Source organism: Maylandia zebra, linkage group LG22 (genome assembly GCF_041146795.1).
Source record: "Maylandia zebra isolate NMK-2024a linkage group LG22, Mzebra_GT3a, whole genome shotgun sequence".
Taxonomy (NCBI): Eukaryota; Metazoa; Chordata; class Actinopteri; order Cichliformes; family Cichlidae; genus Maylandia; species Maylandia zebra.
In genome coordinates, this window is record NC_135187.1 from 11445221 (window position 1) to 11462320 (window position 17100).

General features: G+C 40.7%; 1 protein-coding gene across 1 annotated transcript; it reads left to right on the plus strand.

The window, feature by feature from the left end:
• Positions 1-885: 885 nt before the first annotated feature.
• On the plus strand, positions 886-10924 carry anxa14 (annexin A14). The gene is made up of 13 exons (XM_024798253.2): positions 886-1088; positions 1339-1378; positions 1938-2034; positions 2125-2213; positions 2741-2854; positions 5142-5232; positions 5351-5430; positions 5635-5673; positions 5855-5945; positions 6059-6154; positions 6253-6308; positions 10350-10457; positions 10584-10924. The coding sequence occupies exons 2-13, from the start codon at positions 1352-1354 to the stop codon at positions 10641-10643; spliced, it is 948 nt and encodes a 315-aa protein (XP_024654021.2). The 5' UTR covers positions 886-1088; positions 1339-1351; the 3' UTR covers positions 10644-10924.
• The last annotated feature ends 6176 nt before the right edge of the window (positions 10925-17100 follow it).

The following is a 17100-nucleotide window of genomic DNA, read 5'->3' on the forward strand; positions in this document are numbered from 1 at the left end:
TTGAATAAACAGTTTTCAATCTTTAAAAGACATTTAAAATTTCAGACTTCACTCACAAATTCGCCTAATTCACATATCACATGCGTTCAGTGGTTTCACTTAAGCCACGGGAAGTATCTAGGCCACCTGCACTATTATTTAAATGCTTCTATAAAAAATAAAATTTGAATTGTTTCTAATATTTCCATAGTAATGAGATGCATACAAATTGTCCCTTTAAATAGTGCTTTGTTTAGCAGAGTTTATCAAAGGGTACACAGTCTGCTCTAGATCAGCTTTGTTTGTAATAACCACATAGATCTGTTTATTTGCCTTCTGTAGACGAGAAACTGGTAGAAGCCAACCAGCACAGAGGATGGGACAGATCAAAACCTTGTGACATTTGTTCTTCTGTAATAAGTTTTCTGAAAAAATGCACAACACCCCCGCTCTCTATCACATCTATATCCTCCTATCGCTGGTATCATCAGATGTGTCTGTTGAAAAGCCTTTTTGTTCCGTCTAGCTGCACAGGCTTTGAATCTAAAAGACCACCTGGTCATACATAGGCACACCCTGAAACCAGAGTGTGCCCTCCATTTACTTTCAGAAATGGCCAGCATGTTGCCTCATTAGTTTGCTTATTAAATCTTTTTGCTTATCTTGGTATAAAGCTTTAACATGCCAAAGCTATAACTTACAATTTCTTCTTTGAATGTCATGAACTGTGTTTGGCCCAAAGCAACAGCGTGTCAATTATTTATTTTGGGGAAAGTCAGCCGTGAAGTACAAATGATGGTCAAATTCCACAGAAAATGTTGCCTGTAACCAAACCTGACTATCAAGATTCCTGCTTGACGCTCAAGTATAACTGGGTTGCCATAGTATTTGAGCAGGGAAACTGTGAACAGAGCTGTGAACATGCTGGGCACTGATTGGTCAGTATCTTTGACTGACACGCAAGTGGGTGTACGGGAAGCAGCTGTGGCGTACTGTGGGTGGGACTGAAATACAGGGCTTGTTGGCGGAGAGGTTGTACAAAAAAAAAAAAAAAAAAAACATACACTACCTCCACTCCTTGTCACAGCTGGCCTAGTATTCTGTTACAGGTAAGAAAAATAACAATTCCTTTTAAATAATTTGTTTAAGAAATAAGTGGCTAACGCTAATCAGCTCGGACTTGGCCTCCTCCTTCATATGTTACTGTCACGAATTCCTAGATTCTCAAAAGCTATGCTGTAGACTTTAAGTTTCATTGGAGAATCTCTATTAAACCTATTAAAATGAAGTCACATTATCTGTTTGTTCCGTGATGTGGGCTGTTAATGTCTTTGCCATTTCCGTTTTTGCTCACATTAGATACAAGCAAGCCATGGATTCTGAGTACTCTGACTCTTATGTAAGTAAACATTCCAAGAAGTACACCTCTGCCCCGTCTTCACTCTTCACTAAGATTTATTACTCTGCTCACTAAGACTCCACATTTGCAAATAGCCTTATCTGCAGTCATGTTCAGTCTGGTTATCTACATACCTTTTATTGCTGTCTATAAACAAGTGCTCTGAAGGTTGCTGCGCATTGTCACGTTTAGATTTTAAATATCAAGAAAGCCGAGTAATACAATTCAACCAATTTGTTTCATTATTGAAAATTACTTGTATTAATAGTTTGTGTTGAACCATCCCCCTCCACACACACACACACACACACACACACACACACACACACACACACACACACACACACACATGCGTGCACCTCCTCCTAGAAGTCTGACATACTTAGCATTCTTTAAATTCAAGCATGGCTGATCTGTATTGTTCTACATCTCCATACCTTCGTGGTATGCTCAGTATGAGGTTAGTTGTTACACATTTCACTTGATTCTTGCCACTCAGTTGTTTTATATATTGTATAGAGAGTGGATGCCACAATTATTGTCCCTTTTTATTAAATAGGATATGTACTGGGGGACCCTTGGAACAGTACGACCCTACTCCAATTTCTACCCTGACAGAGATGTGACGGAGATCGTGACAGCACTGGAAAACAAAGGCATTCATTGGCATATGTTGAAAATAAATTCCCACGATTTCTTTCCACCCTTTTCCTGGTAATTTATTGAATATCGTGTATCTTGCTCAGACACAGTGACGCTACTGAGAATACTAACCAATAGGAACAACGCCCAGAGGCAAGTAATTGCTCAGGTCTTTCAGGAGCTAACACATAAGGTGAGAAAATAGAAACAGTAACAACCTTTTCAAAGAGTTTCGAAATTAAAACTTTAATGGTTTTGTGGAAACCATGAAGTGTAAAGTTGTCTCCTACAATAAAATATATTAAGCAATGAAACTGAAGTTTCAGTTTGAGGTTTAGTAGTTATAAAAGTTTAGCCTTGCTCATCTGTAACTTTGAAGTGTTTGCTGATCAAATAATAAAAAAACGGTGACATTAAAGGTGTGAACACACCTTTGTTTAGCAACTTCAGAACTACTGTCACATGCCCAACTGTAGTGTCTTACAGGGAAAGAGTACACCATAGTGTGATAGTCAGGCAGGTTTTGTGTGAATCCACTTCCAATCCCAAGTGTACTCTGGGGGTTTATTCCATTAGTCAGAGGTTTTTTCTAGATATTTACTGTTTCTTTACTAAAATAACTTAACAAGAATTACAAAAAGAAAACCAGGAGTGAAACTCAAGTCAAGTCAAAATAAGAATTAATTCAGTGTTATTTTATTTATGCATGTGGTGAATTAGGATATAATAACTGCTCTGAAGAAAGCTTTATCTGGAGACCTGGAGCTTCTTTTGCTGGAACTGTTGATGCCCCCCGTGGAGTATGAAGCTTACCGTCTCCAGGAGGCCATGGCGGTGAGTGGTTGCTTTCATCTTTAGGATTTTGGAATAGATGTTATAACTAAGATAAGATAAGATAAGATAGAACTTTATTAATCCCTCGGGTGGGTTCCTCTGGGAAATTCGACTTCCAAAAAAAGCACAGCAACGACCAAAGTTACAGTTACAGAACTGATATATATATATATACACACACACACACACACACACACACACACACACACACACACACACACACACACACATATATAAATACAGAGACAAATATAAATAAAATATACAAAGGGGATAAATAGAATAAATAGGAATAAAAAATAAAAATACAAGTGAATTGCACATTTCAAGTATTGAGTCTATTGCACTGTTGACTATTTACAAAAAGTATTGCACAAGGTATTGTACAGTGAGGTGAAGAGGCACTACAGCTTAGTTGTTCCCCCCTCCTTTGTCCTCCTGTTTCCCCTCCCTCTCCCCTCCAGAGAGGAGTTAAACAGTCTGATGGCGTGTGGGACAAAGGAGTTTTTAAGTCTGTTAGTTCTTGTCTTGGGGAGAAGCAACCTGTCACTGAACAGACTCTTCTGGTTGTTTATGGCCGTGTGCAGAGGATGCCCAGCATTGTCCATAATGTCCATCAGTTTCTTTAATGTCCTTTTCTCTGCCACTGTCACCAGAGTGTCCAGCTTCATGCCGACCACAGAGCTAGCCCTCCTGATCAGTTTCTCCAGCCTGGATGAGTCCTTCTTTGCTGTGCTGCTCCCCCAGCACACCACAGCATAGAAAAGTACTCCAGCAACCACCGACTGGTAAAACATCCTCAGGAGCTTCCTGCAGATGTTAAAAGACCTCAGCCTCCTGAGGAAGTACAGTCGGCTTTGGGCTTTTTTATACAGGTGCTCTGTGTTGCATGACCAGTCCAGTTTATTGTCCACCCACAGCCCGAGGTACTTGTACTTGTTGACCACCTCCACCTCCTCCCCCTCTATCTGAACTGGCAGTGGACCTTCTCTGGACCTCCCGAAGTCCACAACCAGTTCCTTAGTCTTTGAGGTGTTGAGTTGCAGGTGGTTTGTGTGACTCCATGCGACAAAGTTCCTCACCAGACTTCTGTACTCCTCTTCCTGATCATCCCAGATACACCCCATGATGGCCGTGTCATCTGCAAACTTCTGAATGTGGCATAATTCAGAGTTGTAGCAGAAGTCAGAGGTGTACAGGGTGAAGAGAAGAGGGGACAGCACAGTTCCCTGTGGTGCTCCTGTGCTGCTGACCACTGTGTCAGACGTGATGTCCTTCAGCCTGACGTACTGTGGTCTGTCGGTGAGGTAGTCGGAGATCCAAGCCACCAGGCAGGGGTCCACCTCCATCCTGTTCAGTTTTTCCTGAAGCATACAGGGCCGGATGGTATTAAAGGCACTGGAAAAGTCAAGAAACAGGATCCTGACCGTGCCTTTTCCCCCATCCAGGTGTGAGTGGGCTCTGTGTAGGAGGTACAGGATGGCATCCTCCACTCCGACACCCACCTTGTATGCAAACTGTAGTGGGTCCTGGGCATGTTGTACCTGTGGTCGGAGGAGGTTGAGGAAGAGCCGCTCTAGAGTCTTCATAAGATGTGACGTCAGTGCCACCGGTCGGAAGTCATTCAGCTCATTGGGCCGGTTCTTTTTGGGGACCGGGACGATGCAGGATGTCTTCCATAGGGCGGGCACTCTCCCCAGTCGCAGACTGAGGTTGAAGACTCGTTGTAGCGGCTCCCCAAGTTCAGCAGCACACGCCTTAAGCATCCTAGGACACACCTTGTCTGGGCCTGCTGCCTTTCTGGGGCGAAGCTTCCTCAGTTGCCTCCTGACCTGATCCACTGTGACACTGGGAGATGTTTGGGAGGAGGGGAGGGGGGGAGATGTCTTGCTGCTGAGAGAGGGATTGGAGGAGGGGGGTGTCATGGTGTCAGGAAGGGGGGGAAGCGAGGGAGGCAGGAGAGTGGGGAGAGGACTCTGTAGTGAAGGTGAGGGTGAGGGTGGGGGGGTTGTGGGCTGGTCAAACCTGTTGAAGAAGTTGTTGAGTTCGTTTGCCTTCTCCACAGTCCCCCCCACTGTGCTTTTCTTGGTGTTGTGGCCTGTGATGGTTTTCACACCATTCCAGACCTCCCTCATATTGTTCCTCTCCAACTTCTGCTCCACCTTCCTCCTGTAGGTGTCCTTTGCTTCCCTCAGGCAGCGTTTCACCTCCCGCTGTGCTGCTTTCATCTCCTCCTTCACTTTGCTCCTGTTGTATATCAAGAAATGTGCATGGTATGTGTGTGCAGGGTTTGGGCACAGATGAAGAAACGCTTGCGGAAATTCTGAGCACAAGATCTGGAAAGCAGCTGCAAAGCATCAGTGCTGCATACAAAGAAAGTAAGTCAAAGATCTTTTATGATACTTTTTTTTTTTTAAATGACCAAAAAGATTGTTTATTTGAAATTAGATGTTTAAATCCTAATCCTTCTTTTTCTTTTTGCTCTTCCTGTTTTAGTGTATAAGAAGGATCTGGAAAAGGAAATCGAATCGGAAACCAGTAATGACTTTGAGAAGCTTCTTAAAGCTTTGCTACATGTAAATATTTATGTCATTGATCATCGCCTTTGATTGAATTATAACCAAAGAATTTGATCTACAATGAATGAAATCCTATGCTTAACTTTTGCCTGTGTATAACTTTCACTGGGAACACAAACAGTACAGCACATATTTGAAATTAAGTCCAGCTTTTGAAATTATAGTTCCTCTTGTTTTTTCTTTCACCCCCTCTCATAACAGAAAGGATGTGTCGCTGGTGTGGTTCAGACAGACATTGAGGTATTATTTACTTTTATGTACAAACATAACTAAAAGGCACTGGAGTAAAAAGTGCTCTTTTAATACGTTAAACCATATACATCTACTGACTACTTGATTCTGAAATAGTTGAAACAAAACTGTATATTTTTACTCCTTTAACCCTTAATGTGTTTCATCATTATTATGTCTGATCATTTAGACTCTCTCTGCATCCCTAAAAGGGAAGAAAGCTGAGGCAGGACAATGGATTGACATATTGACTTCTAGAGATGTAGAACATCTTGACAATGGTGGCTGTCCCTTTTTTTAAAAATTCATTAATCTTTCTGTGTTAAAAAGTGTTTTGATTTAGTTTTTAAATCCCAATATCTTCATCCCCCCCGACTTTGTGCATGATTAACAGTGTTGATGGGACTGGAGCTGGAGCTTGGGCAGACGGTGGATCAGATCATAGAGAAAAGGTTTTCAGGAGACTTTCGCTTGGGTCTGAAAGTTTTGGGTAAACACAGTTTGACATACTGTTTGAACATTTATTGTGCACTTCATACCATTATTAGGTGGAGACCCAACATTATCCTAATATTTGTCTTATCACAGTACAGTGCATTCAAAACCGTGATGCCTACCTTGCCACGAGACTTAAGACCATGAAGGTGAGACGATTTTGTGGTAATTTATCTATGATAGAAGTTTTGGGAGAAGATTTCAAAACTACTCAAAGAGGGATTCGGCCAAAATTCAAATACCAGAAGGCACTGATGGAAGAACTACATAATATGTAACAGTTGGCCATAAGGACATGTGGGGGTTATATCACACAGAACAAATGACATACTGTCTGATAGGTTTATCAAATGATTGAGTCCAGCTATGGATGTGGTGATGGATATATATATATATATATATATATATATATATATATATATATATATATATATATATATATATATATAAAAAAAACACCCAGCACGCCCCTGCGGGCGGTTTATCCTTCAAGCTCGGGTCCTCTACCAGAGGCCTGGGAGCTTGAGGGTCCTGCGCAGTATCTTAGCTGTTCCCAGGACTGCGCTCTTCTGGACAGAGATCTCCGATGTTGTTCCCGGGATCTGCTGGAGCCACTCGCCTAGCTTGGGAGTCACCGCACCTAGTGCTCCGATTACCACGGGGACCACCGTTACCTTCACCCTCCACATCCTCTCGAGCTCTTCTCTGAGCCCTTGGTATTTCTCCAGCTTCTCGTGTTCCTTCTTCCTGATATTGCTGTCATTCGGAACCGCTACATCGATCACTACGGCCGTCTTCTTCTGTTTATCTACCACCACTATGTCCGGTTGGTTAGCCACCACCATTTTGTCCGTCTGTATCTGGAAGTCCCACAGGATCTTAGCTCGGTCATTCTCCACCACCCTTGGGGGCATCTCCCATTTTGACCTCGGGACTTCCAGGTTATACTCGGCACAGATGTTCCTGTACACTATGCCGGCCACTTGGTTATGGCGTTCCATGTATGCCTTGCCTGCTAGCATCTTGCACCCTGCTGTTATGTGCTGGATTGTCTCTGGGGCATCTTTACACAGCCTGCACCTGGGGTCTTGCCTGGTGTGATAGACCCCAGCCTCTATGGATCTTGTGCTCAGAGCTTGTTCTTGTGCTGCCATGATTAGTGCCTCTGTGCTGTCTTTCAGTCCAGCTTTGTCCAGCCACTGGTAGGATTTCTGGATATCAGCCACCCCCTCTATCTGCCGGTGGTACATACCGTGCAGGGGCCTGTCCTTCCATGATGGTTCCTCTTCTCCCTCCTCTTTCTTGGGAGGGAGAAGAGGAACCATCATCATATATATATATATATATATATATATATATATATATATATATATATATATATATATATATATATATATATATATATCCATCTATTTAATTTGCATATTTACTTTAGCAGTTTAATATTTATTTTTGTGTCCAATACAAGATTTGATTATAGATATGATTGAAATTGAAATAAAACACAACTTTAAAAAATCCAGACTTTATTGAATCTTTCATATTTAGACTTTATCTAAATATGAAAATATTTGCTAGCAATTCTTTTCAACTAACTTCAGCCATACTTCTTCTTAACCTCACAATAAAAAAAATTTGAAAAAAACACAGAAATAAAAGAAACTGAAGAACTACGAGAGGTTATTACCAACTTACCAACTTGTGTCTGGTTGTTAAATCTCTTCAGAGTTCCTATTAGCAGTAGAAATAAAAGAGAAAGGGGAAGGTATGTAGTTCCTAGGTATTGTCTGGGTCCAAATAGCTACTGACGAGGTCCTCACCTGTTGCGAGGTGTGACGATTTTTCTTTAAAGATGTGCTCATAATCAGTGGGGAGTAACGAAATACATGTACCGCCGTTACATATTTAAAATACAAAATATGACTAACTGTATTCCATTACAGTTACCGTTTAAAAGGGTGGTATTGAGAATACTGTCTTTGTTGAAATAAAGTGATTACACAGAGGTCTTTTCCTATTTCATATGTTAGGCTATTCCCTCACTATTTTTGGTAATTCCACGCTGGTGGAAACCCAAACAAAACACGCATTAAGAGGCTCTAATGCCCGTGTCTCAGTCTCGCGGCCCATGTCACCTCTACTTGCGGCCCACAAAATGACGTGAAGAAATATTTTTTTTTAATTATTATTCAAAAACTTATTTAATATGAAGGCAATAGGCAGAGTGTTACAGGCATAGCCCTAAAGAATGTAGCCTCATGGGCAATGTAGTCCAGTTGTAAGTAAGCCATTAAGACTTGACTGTACACTATGTTCGTGTTTTTCTCCGAAGTTCTGTTGAAGCAGCGTTTGAACGCCTCTCTCTCTCTCTCGCTAGCAAAGTTGACCCAGACAACAAAGTAAAGCTAGTTTTCGGCTACAAGCCCGACACTGAATCCGACGTATTAGCCAGAGGTCCCTTTACTATGGTTCGAGCCGCGGACCTGTTTTATATACGAGTGGAATAGTTTTCTATACGAGATTGCTGCAAATAGTGCAGCCATACCTAACTGTTACTCATTTTAAAATTTAAAAATCTAGTTGGTTTTGGTATGGCGAGTGGCCTTCAGTAATAGTAATACATCACACAGCAATAGTACATTCATGTAGTTGTAAAAAGCATGATAATATATTAAGTAATCCAAAGTATTCTGAATACATTACACTTATTGAGTAACGGAATACGTTACAAAATACAGGGAGTGCAGAATTATTAGGCAAGTTGTATTTTTGAGGAATAATTTTATCATTGAACAACAACCATGTTCTCAATGAACCCAAAAAACATTAATATCAAAGCTGAATGTTTTTGGAAGTAGTTTTTAGTTTGCTTTTAGTTTCAGCTATTTTAGGGGGATATCTGTGTGTGCAGGTGACTATTACTGTGCATAATTATTAGGCAACTTAACAAAAAACAAATATATACCCATTTCAATTATTTATTTTTACCAGTGACACCAATATAACATTTCCACATTCACAAATATACATTTCTGACATTCAAAAACAAAACAAAAACAAATCAGCGACCAATATAGCCACCTTTCTTTGCAAGGACACTCAAAAGCCTGCCATCCATGGATTCTGTCAGTGTTTTGATCTGTTCACCATCAACATTGCGTGCAAGATATCTCACTATTTTTGACTTTTCTGAGCCTGTCAAGTCCTTCTTTTGACCCATTTTGCCAAAGGAAAGGACGTTGCCTAATAATTATGCACACCTGATATAGGGTGTTGATGTCATTAGACCACACCCCTTCTCATTACAGAGATGCACATCACCTAATATGCTTAATTGGTAGTAGGCTTTCGAGCCTATACAGCTTGGAGTAAGACAACATGCATGAAGAGGATGATGTGGACAAAATACTCATTTGCCTAATAATTCTGCACTCCCTGTACATTTTGGGGCATGTAATCTGTAATCTGTAGTGGAATACATTTTAAAAGTAACCTTCCAACACTGCTCATAATAGAAAAATCAGTTGATATGATGGTCAGTATAAGGAAAGGAAAGTTTCTATTATGAATGCCATATCCTGTGATCACTATTGAATATATTTGAACTTAATATAACCAAATATTTGCAAACGCAGTCTGCCCACAGTCATATTTGCATAAATTATTTCACCCTACTGGTACTTTTAGTACTTTACTATGCCGCACTGGCACTGGCTTGGTATATAGGAAGTCCTTGTCCACAAATGCACTTTTGTGACTCTGCAAAATGTGGCCGTCGTTCACAGATATTAAACAAGTTCAAAGATAATGTCAGAGAGTGAAAACACTGTAACTTCTGTCACCGCTAGGAAATACCCAAACCAACATGGGATCCCTAAAATCGACCGCAGCCATTTTAATATGTAGGATTTTATTTATTTATTTACTGTTTTTTTATATGTATATATTTTTTAATAATTTTGGGGCTATTTCTATTATTTTCTGTTGCTTAAGAAACTCATAATCACTGTAATTTTATAAAGTTTATTAGAAGAGGCAGAGACCATGTTTATTTGTAGTGTAGTGGTTTAATTTTGATGAGTGCACATGAAAAAACAAACTTCCTCTGTACAGATGGGTCAAAATGACAGACTATACATCTGGAGAGACTGTTGATGCACTGGTTACCAATATTCATTTCACTCTTACAGAAAGAAATAGTGCAGCGGATTATGGTGTCTCACAGTGAGGAAGATCTACTCTGTATCCGAGCTGCTTTCATTAAATTAACAGGCACTTCCCTCTACACTACACTGCAGGTTTGTCACACAGATAAAATTGTTCTAAATATAAATATTTATTATATAGTAAATATATCGATATTTCTATTTCAAATATTTGCATAAATATTTGTATTTTCTTGCTATTTCCTGTTTTTCCAACAGAACCACTTTAAAGGAGACTATCTAAAGGCACTGCTTGCTATATGTCGATCTGAAGATTAAATAAAGCCTACAAGTTTTAGCTGCATCTGCTACTCACTGATTTAGTAACTTCCTTCCCGTTGCTAGTACAAAAATAAGCTCTGTTTTATGCTAATCTTCATATTGCATTGAATCACTTACTTTAGGTATACCCATTTTAAATATTACTTATTGACTTGTACTTATAGGTGCAATCAAATGTAAGGAGAACAGGTTTTTGTTCATTTTAATTACATATATATATATATATATATAACATGATCAAAATATGGTGTGTGTAATAAAGCCTTTTATCACTTTCATTTGCTCTGAATTGTGTTACCTATTATATTTTTTCTTTCTTAAATCACAATCACTTTGTTTTGTTTTTTGTTGCACCGTCAGTTTAGCTCTATTCTACTGCATGGTTCTGTTCCCCTGTATATTTAAGAAATACAATGCAGAGCACATAAGATTAGGATAAGTCTACATATATTTTGTGTACAAAACAAAAAGGGGTCAGGATTTACCTTAGATGTTGTCCTTTGTTTCCGTGATTAGAGTGCATCTACAATTAATGTATGCAAGCTTCACAGACAATTAAACACAAGGCATGTAGAGCAAGAGTGGAAAAACAAGACAAAGCACAGAAGCTTTCACCTCCGATCCTCCATTTGCAGTGGTGGTAGTCACTGTTGTTGTGATGCTTTGGGTTAGAGTTGTAATGTTGTCCTGTGTGGCAGCTGTAGTGGCGTTGGCTGGGATAGTAGCTGTACTGTTGGTGTTTGGAGTGCCAGTGGTATTGGCAGTGGCAGCCTGTATAGGAAGTGTGGTAGCTGTAGTGGTGGTGGTGGCAGCCTGTTTGGTAGTTGTAGAAGTAGTGGTGGTGGCAGCCTGTGTGGTAGCTGTAGTGGTGGTGGTGGCAGCCTGTTTGGTAGTTGTAGCAGTAATGGTGGTGGCAGCCTGCGTGGTAGCTGTAGTTGTGTTGTCCAGGGTGGCAGCTGTAGTTATGTTGTCCAGGGTGGCAGCTGTAGTTGTATTGTCCAGGGTGGCAGCTGTAGTTATGTTGTCCAGGGTGGCAGCTGTAGTTATGTTGTCCAGGGTGGCAGCTGTAGTTATGTTGTCCAGGGTGGCAGCTGTAGTTGTGTTGTCCAGGGTAGCAGCTGTAGTTATGTTGTCCAGGGTGGCAGCTGTAGTTATGTTGTCCAGGGTGGCAGCTGTAGTTATGTTGTCCAGGGTGGCAGCTGTAGTTGTGTTGTCCAGGGTAGCAGCTGTAGTTATGTTGTCCAGGGTGGCAGCTGTAGTTATGTTGTCCAGGGTGGCAGCTGTAGTTGTGCTGTCCAGGGTAGCAGCTGTAGTTGTGCTGTCCAGGGTAGCAGCTGTAGTTGTGTTGTCCAGGGTAGCAGCTGTAGTTGTGCTGTCCAGGGTAGCAGCTGTAGTTGTGCTGTCCAGGGTAGCAGCTGTAGTTGTGCTGTCCAGGGTAGCAGCTGTAGTTATGTTGTCCAGGGTGGCAGCTGTAGTTGTGCTGTCCAGGGTAGCAGCTGTAGTTATGTTGTCCAGGGTGGCAGCTGTAGTTGTGCTGTCCAGGGTAGCAGCTGTAGTTATGTTGTCCAGGGTGGCAGCTGTAGTTGTGTTGTCCAGGGTGGCAGCTGTAGTTGTGTTGTCCAGGGTAGCAGCTGTAGTTGTGTTGTCCAGGGTAGCAGCTGTAGTTGTGCTGTCCAGGGTAGCAGCTGTAGTTGTGCTGTCCAGGGTAGCAGCTGTAGTTATGTTGTCCAGGGTAGCAGCTGTAGTTGTGCTGTCCAGGGTAGCAGCTGTAGTTGTGCTGTCCAGGGTAGCAGCTGTAGTTATGTTGTCCAGGGTAGCAGCTGTAGTTATGTTGTCCAGGGTGGCAGCTGTAGTTGTGCTGTCCAGGGTAGCAGCTGTAGTTATGTTGTCCAGGGTGGCAGCTGTAGTTGTGTTGTCCAGGGTGGCAGCTGTAGTTGTGTTGTCCAGGGTAGCAGCTTTAGTTATGTTGTCCAGGGTGGCAGCTGTAGTTGTGTTGTCCAGGGTGGCAGTCTCAGTTGTATTGCCTGGATCAGCAGTAGTGATTCTTGGAGTCTCAGAAGGAATAAAATAGAATATCATTTCAACAAATGTAATGACTAAAAGCACAACAGCAAAATTTCTGTGCCTATGCTGTCATCATAACCCATTATTTAGTCTGTTAATCGTATTCTATGGTATTTGGATGACCTAAACTCTCCTTGACCTATTATTTCTTTCCAGTAAGGAATTAATACATTAGATCAGAAATTAACGGTTTCTTTCTCCGAATGAAGTTAATCATTCCTCCAAAGTGTCTGCTACAGTTACCACAAACAGAAATTTCTTGAGTATTTACTAGTGGCAGGAAAAGATGACCAATATTAATCTATAATGATTAAACAAATGTAATTCTATTTTAAAAACTTCTTCACCTTTAGATATCCTCCTAACAATGTTTGGCAAGAACTTTTACATAAAAACTCCTCTAAATACTTTAATCCTTTTAGACATGTCAGCTCGATACACTCATGTTTGTGAAACATTTTGTATTCACACATTTTCTGCAATGTTTCCCCTAAATTATTGACTTTGACTTTTATTGACTTTTTATCATTATAAAACTCAATAAAACATTTTTTAAAAAACTTTAAAAATAGGTAATTACCTGTGCCAGCAAAACCAGTGTAAAAAAACCCAGACACAATAAATCCATAATGGAAAGAACCAAGGAGGCAGAGATGCACCAGAGATGTTACAGAAATTGTTCTATTGCACAAAAATCAGAGTATAATGTACTTTTGTGCTAAGTTTCGTTGAAACTTCTCCTTGTAACCTGTTCCTGAGTTCAGGGACACTGAGCTTTTATACAATAATATCACGTTTCAGGTGGGGTAGGTGTGACGTAGTGTGTGACCTGGATGACCAGCATCCAGGAAGTTGTCAGAGTGTTACTGAATGTTTGAGAGTGCATGCATGCATGCTTGTGTTTGTTCAAGGTATTTTCTCTAGTGCAATTTTAATAGAATTTGGATTAGTTATAAGCATAAGCAATCACAAGTGCCCAGAACGGATACTTTATTCGCTGTGCTGAAAACATTAGAAGGAAAAAAGAAATCCTTCAGCATCAAAATGATCAAACAGACAAGTGTCAGAAATTTTTCAGTGTATGGAAAGTATGAGTTCTTGTTACCCCTTTCAGCTAACCTTTACCTTGAATGCTTAAATTTCACAATAACACAAACTTTTTAACACAACTATCATAAAACACATTGACTGAGCCGCTTCAGTCAATGTGTTTTACTTGTGCTTTAATTTGTAACCTGTATTTTACTACCTTCCCTGTACTATTGTTGCTCCTTGTTAAGCATTGTCCAGTGTTGCTCTGTTTATCGTCAGTCACTGAATCTTACTTCCTCCTGTTAGATGACCTAGAACCCCAATGAGTAACAAAAACACAAAAATACTTGCCCTTAAGCAACGTTAGTGTAGGATAAAGATAACTTTCAGTCATTTAAGAATAGTAAGGCATATGCGGTTTCTCACTTGAGACAATAACAAACCTTTGACCCTGAAAAGGGGTTTTGAAAACAACGAAAAGCTGCTTCTTAGTTTTCAGCTGCTATTACTGATGGCACTGATAGAGTTTTCATTGACTAACCAACGCGTTTGGCTTGTGGCCTTGATGGACCCTGATGAAGGCCACAAGCCAAACGCGTTGGTTAGTCAATAAAGTTGTTCCCCTTTCATTTTAAGTTTTGCTGGAGTCCCTGCGTTGTGAGTTTATCATCCTCTCCATGCACCTTGGAAGTAGGTGAAGTTGTGCCAGAAATTTGACATTTACGCTTGTAAGACTCTATCTACAAATGATTATTATTTTAAAGTCAAGATTAACACCTGTTTCACTCACTGGCTTTTTTACAGCCTTAACAGCCTAACAAATAACCATCTTTGTAATGAAGTTACTTGGGCAGAAGAGGGCAATAGAGACTACTAAGTTGCAGATTTAAATTTAACTTCAAACATATCACAACTGTATGTGCATCACAGTTCATGCTATTTCATAAGATTAGTTAAAAATGTGGCAGCACGGTGGTTAGCACTGTTGCCTCACAGCACCAAGGTCCTGATTTTAATTCCACCATCAGGCCGGGGTCTTTCCGTGTGGAGTTTGCATGTTCTCCCAGTGTTTGCATGGGACAAAGACATGCAGTTAGTGGGGAAAACCCTAACTGGAAACCCTAAACTGCCCGTAGGTGTGAATGTGAGTGCGAATGGTTTTCTGTGTCTGTTTTTTATCCCTGTGACAGACTGGCGACCTGTTCGGGGTGTACCCTGCCTCTTGCCTTAAAACAGCTGGGATAGGCTCCAGTGCTCCCGCAACCCTGAAAAGGATAAACGGAAGAGAATGGATGAATGGATAGTTAAAAAATGTGAAAAGAAATCCCAATATCAATCTATTTGAGTGTTATTCTATTATTTTACTCTTTAGTAACTTCTTTTGTTTATCAGATATCTACTGAAGTGTTTTTCGCTTTTTATTTGATTTCTTTTGTTTGCATGTTTTTTTCCTGCTTTCGTGGACCTGATATCACATTGCATTGTCATTCCACAAAAGCATTAACGCCACTTTTGTGATTTATTCGCAACATCCTTCCCAATACAGCTGTCGACTCGTCAAGATATAATTTATTTTTCAGAAAAACAGAGTTAAAGGATAATGCACCTTCAAAATATGTAATCACTTAGCTGTTGCTGAGACTACTCCTAAAACATTTAAGAAGCTTGAACCTTTCTCTGTATTTTTTGGGGGGGCTTTATCTTACAGTAAAAAAGCACCTTTGTTGTGGTTGGTTGTGTTTTGGTTCTATATAAGTATTTTAGTTTGCTTCCACGTAAATGTCCAATCGTGACCACACTGTTGTGCAAGTAGAGCTTGTATTGAATGTAAGCAACGTGAACCTCTGCAACTTTTCTTCAAGTCTTTTTTTTGCATCATACATACAGCATCCTGTCTGACTACTTTTTTTAGGTCAACCGTGCCAAAAATTGACGGCGTCTTCATTAATCCCATGCAAACGTACACCTATCTGGAAAAACCCTGACATATTACAAAACAATAATATGATAAACTTTCCAGATTGGAGTTGTAAAGGAATCAAATACTTGGAACATATATTAGAAAGAACAGAATTTATTCCATTTGACAGACTAGTTACACAATATGGGATCAACAAGAAAAGATTTTTAGAATATCAACAAATTAAATCCATAGTAAAAAAGAAATTTAAACCGGGTCAAGTTGAACTACAAACACCATCAAGAGTGGTACAATTTCTTACTCTTAAAACCCCTGGGGGTGCTCCGTCTCGGGGCTAGGGTCCTGGTTGAGCCACCTGGGGGGCTCTTCAACTGGTGGGGGAGGCTGTTACATCTTGCAGGAGGTCTCCCCTGAGTCATTCTAACTACCAGAAATCTCGAAGCACAGGCTGAGGGGGCGGTGTGGCAGCAATTTTTCACACCAGCCTATTAATTAACGAAAGACCAAGTGACGCTGAAAAACTAGTTCATGCACTTATTACTTCCAGGCTGGACTACTGTAATTCATTATTATCAGGATGTCCAAAAAAACTTGCTGAAAAGCCTTCAGCTAATCCAAAATGCTGCAGCAAGAGTCCTGACAGGGACTAGAAAGAGAGAGCAGATTTCTCCTGTTTGGCTTCCCTTCATTGGCTTCCTGTTAAATCCAGAATTGAATTCAAAATCCTGCTCCTCACATACAAGGTCTTAAATAATCAGGCCCCATCTTATCTTAATGACCTTGTAGTACCATATCACCCCATTAGAGCACTTCGCTCTCGCTCTGCAGGCCTAGTTGTTGTTCCTAGAGTATTTAAACGTAGAATGGGAGGCAGAGCCTTCAGTTTTCAGGCCCCTCTTCTGTGGAACCAGCTTCCAGTTTGGATTCGAGAGACAGACACTATCTCTACTTTCATGATTAGGCTTAAAACTTTCCTTTTTGCTAAAGCATATAGTTAGGGCTGGACCAGGTGACCCTGAATCCTCCCTTAGTTATGCTGCAATAGACGTAGGCTGCCGGGGATTCCCATGATGCATTGAGTTTTGCCTTTCCAGTCACCTTTCTCACTCACTATGTGTTAATAGACCTCTCTGCATTGAATCATACCTGTTATTAACCTCTGTCTCTCTTCCACAGCATGTCTTTTATCCTGTCTTCCTTCTCTCACCCCAACCAGTCGCAGCAGATGGCCGCCCCTCCCTGAGCCTGGTTCTGCCGGAGGTTTCTTCCTGTTAAAAGGGAGTTTTTCCTTCCCACTGTCGCCAAAGTGCTTGCTCATAGGGGGTCATATGATTGTTGGGTTTTTCTCTGTATCTATGAACCACCTTGAGGCGACTTTTGTTGTGATTTGGCGCTATATGAATAAAATTGAATTGAACAGAATCCTCTCTCCAGGAA

Bases quoted from the DNA above. Each gene is read 5' to 3' on its own strand.
- anxa14 (XM_024798253.2), top strand. From the start codon at position 1,352: ATGGATTCTGAGTACTCTGACTCTTAT. The intron at 5,431-5,634 runs GTAAATATTTAT...CTCTCATAACAG, and splicing joins TTCTTAAAGCTTTGCTACAT to AAAGGATGTGTCGCTGGTGT. The intron at 10,458-10,583 runs GTTTGTCACACA...TTTTTCCAACAG, and splicing joins CCCTCTACACTACACTGCAG to AACCACTTTAAAGGAGACTA.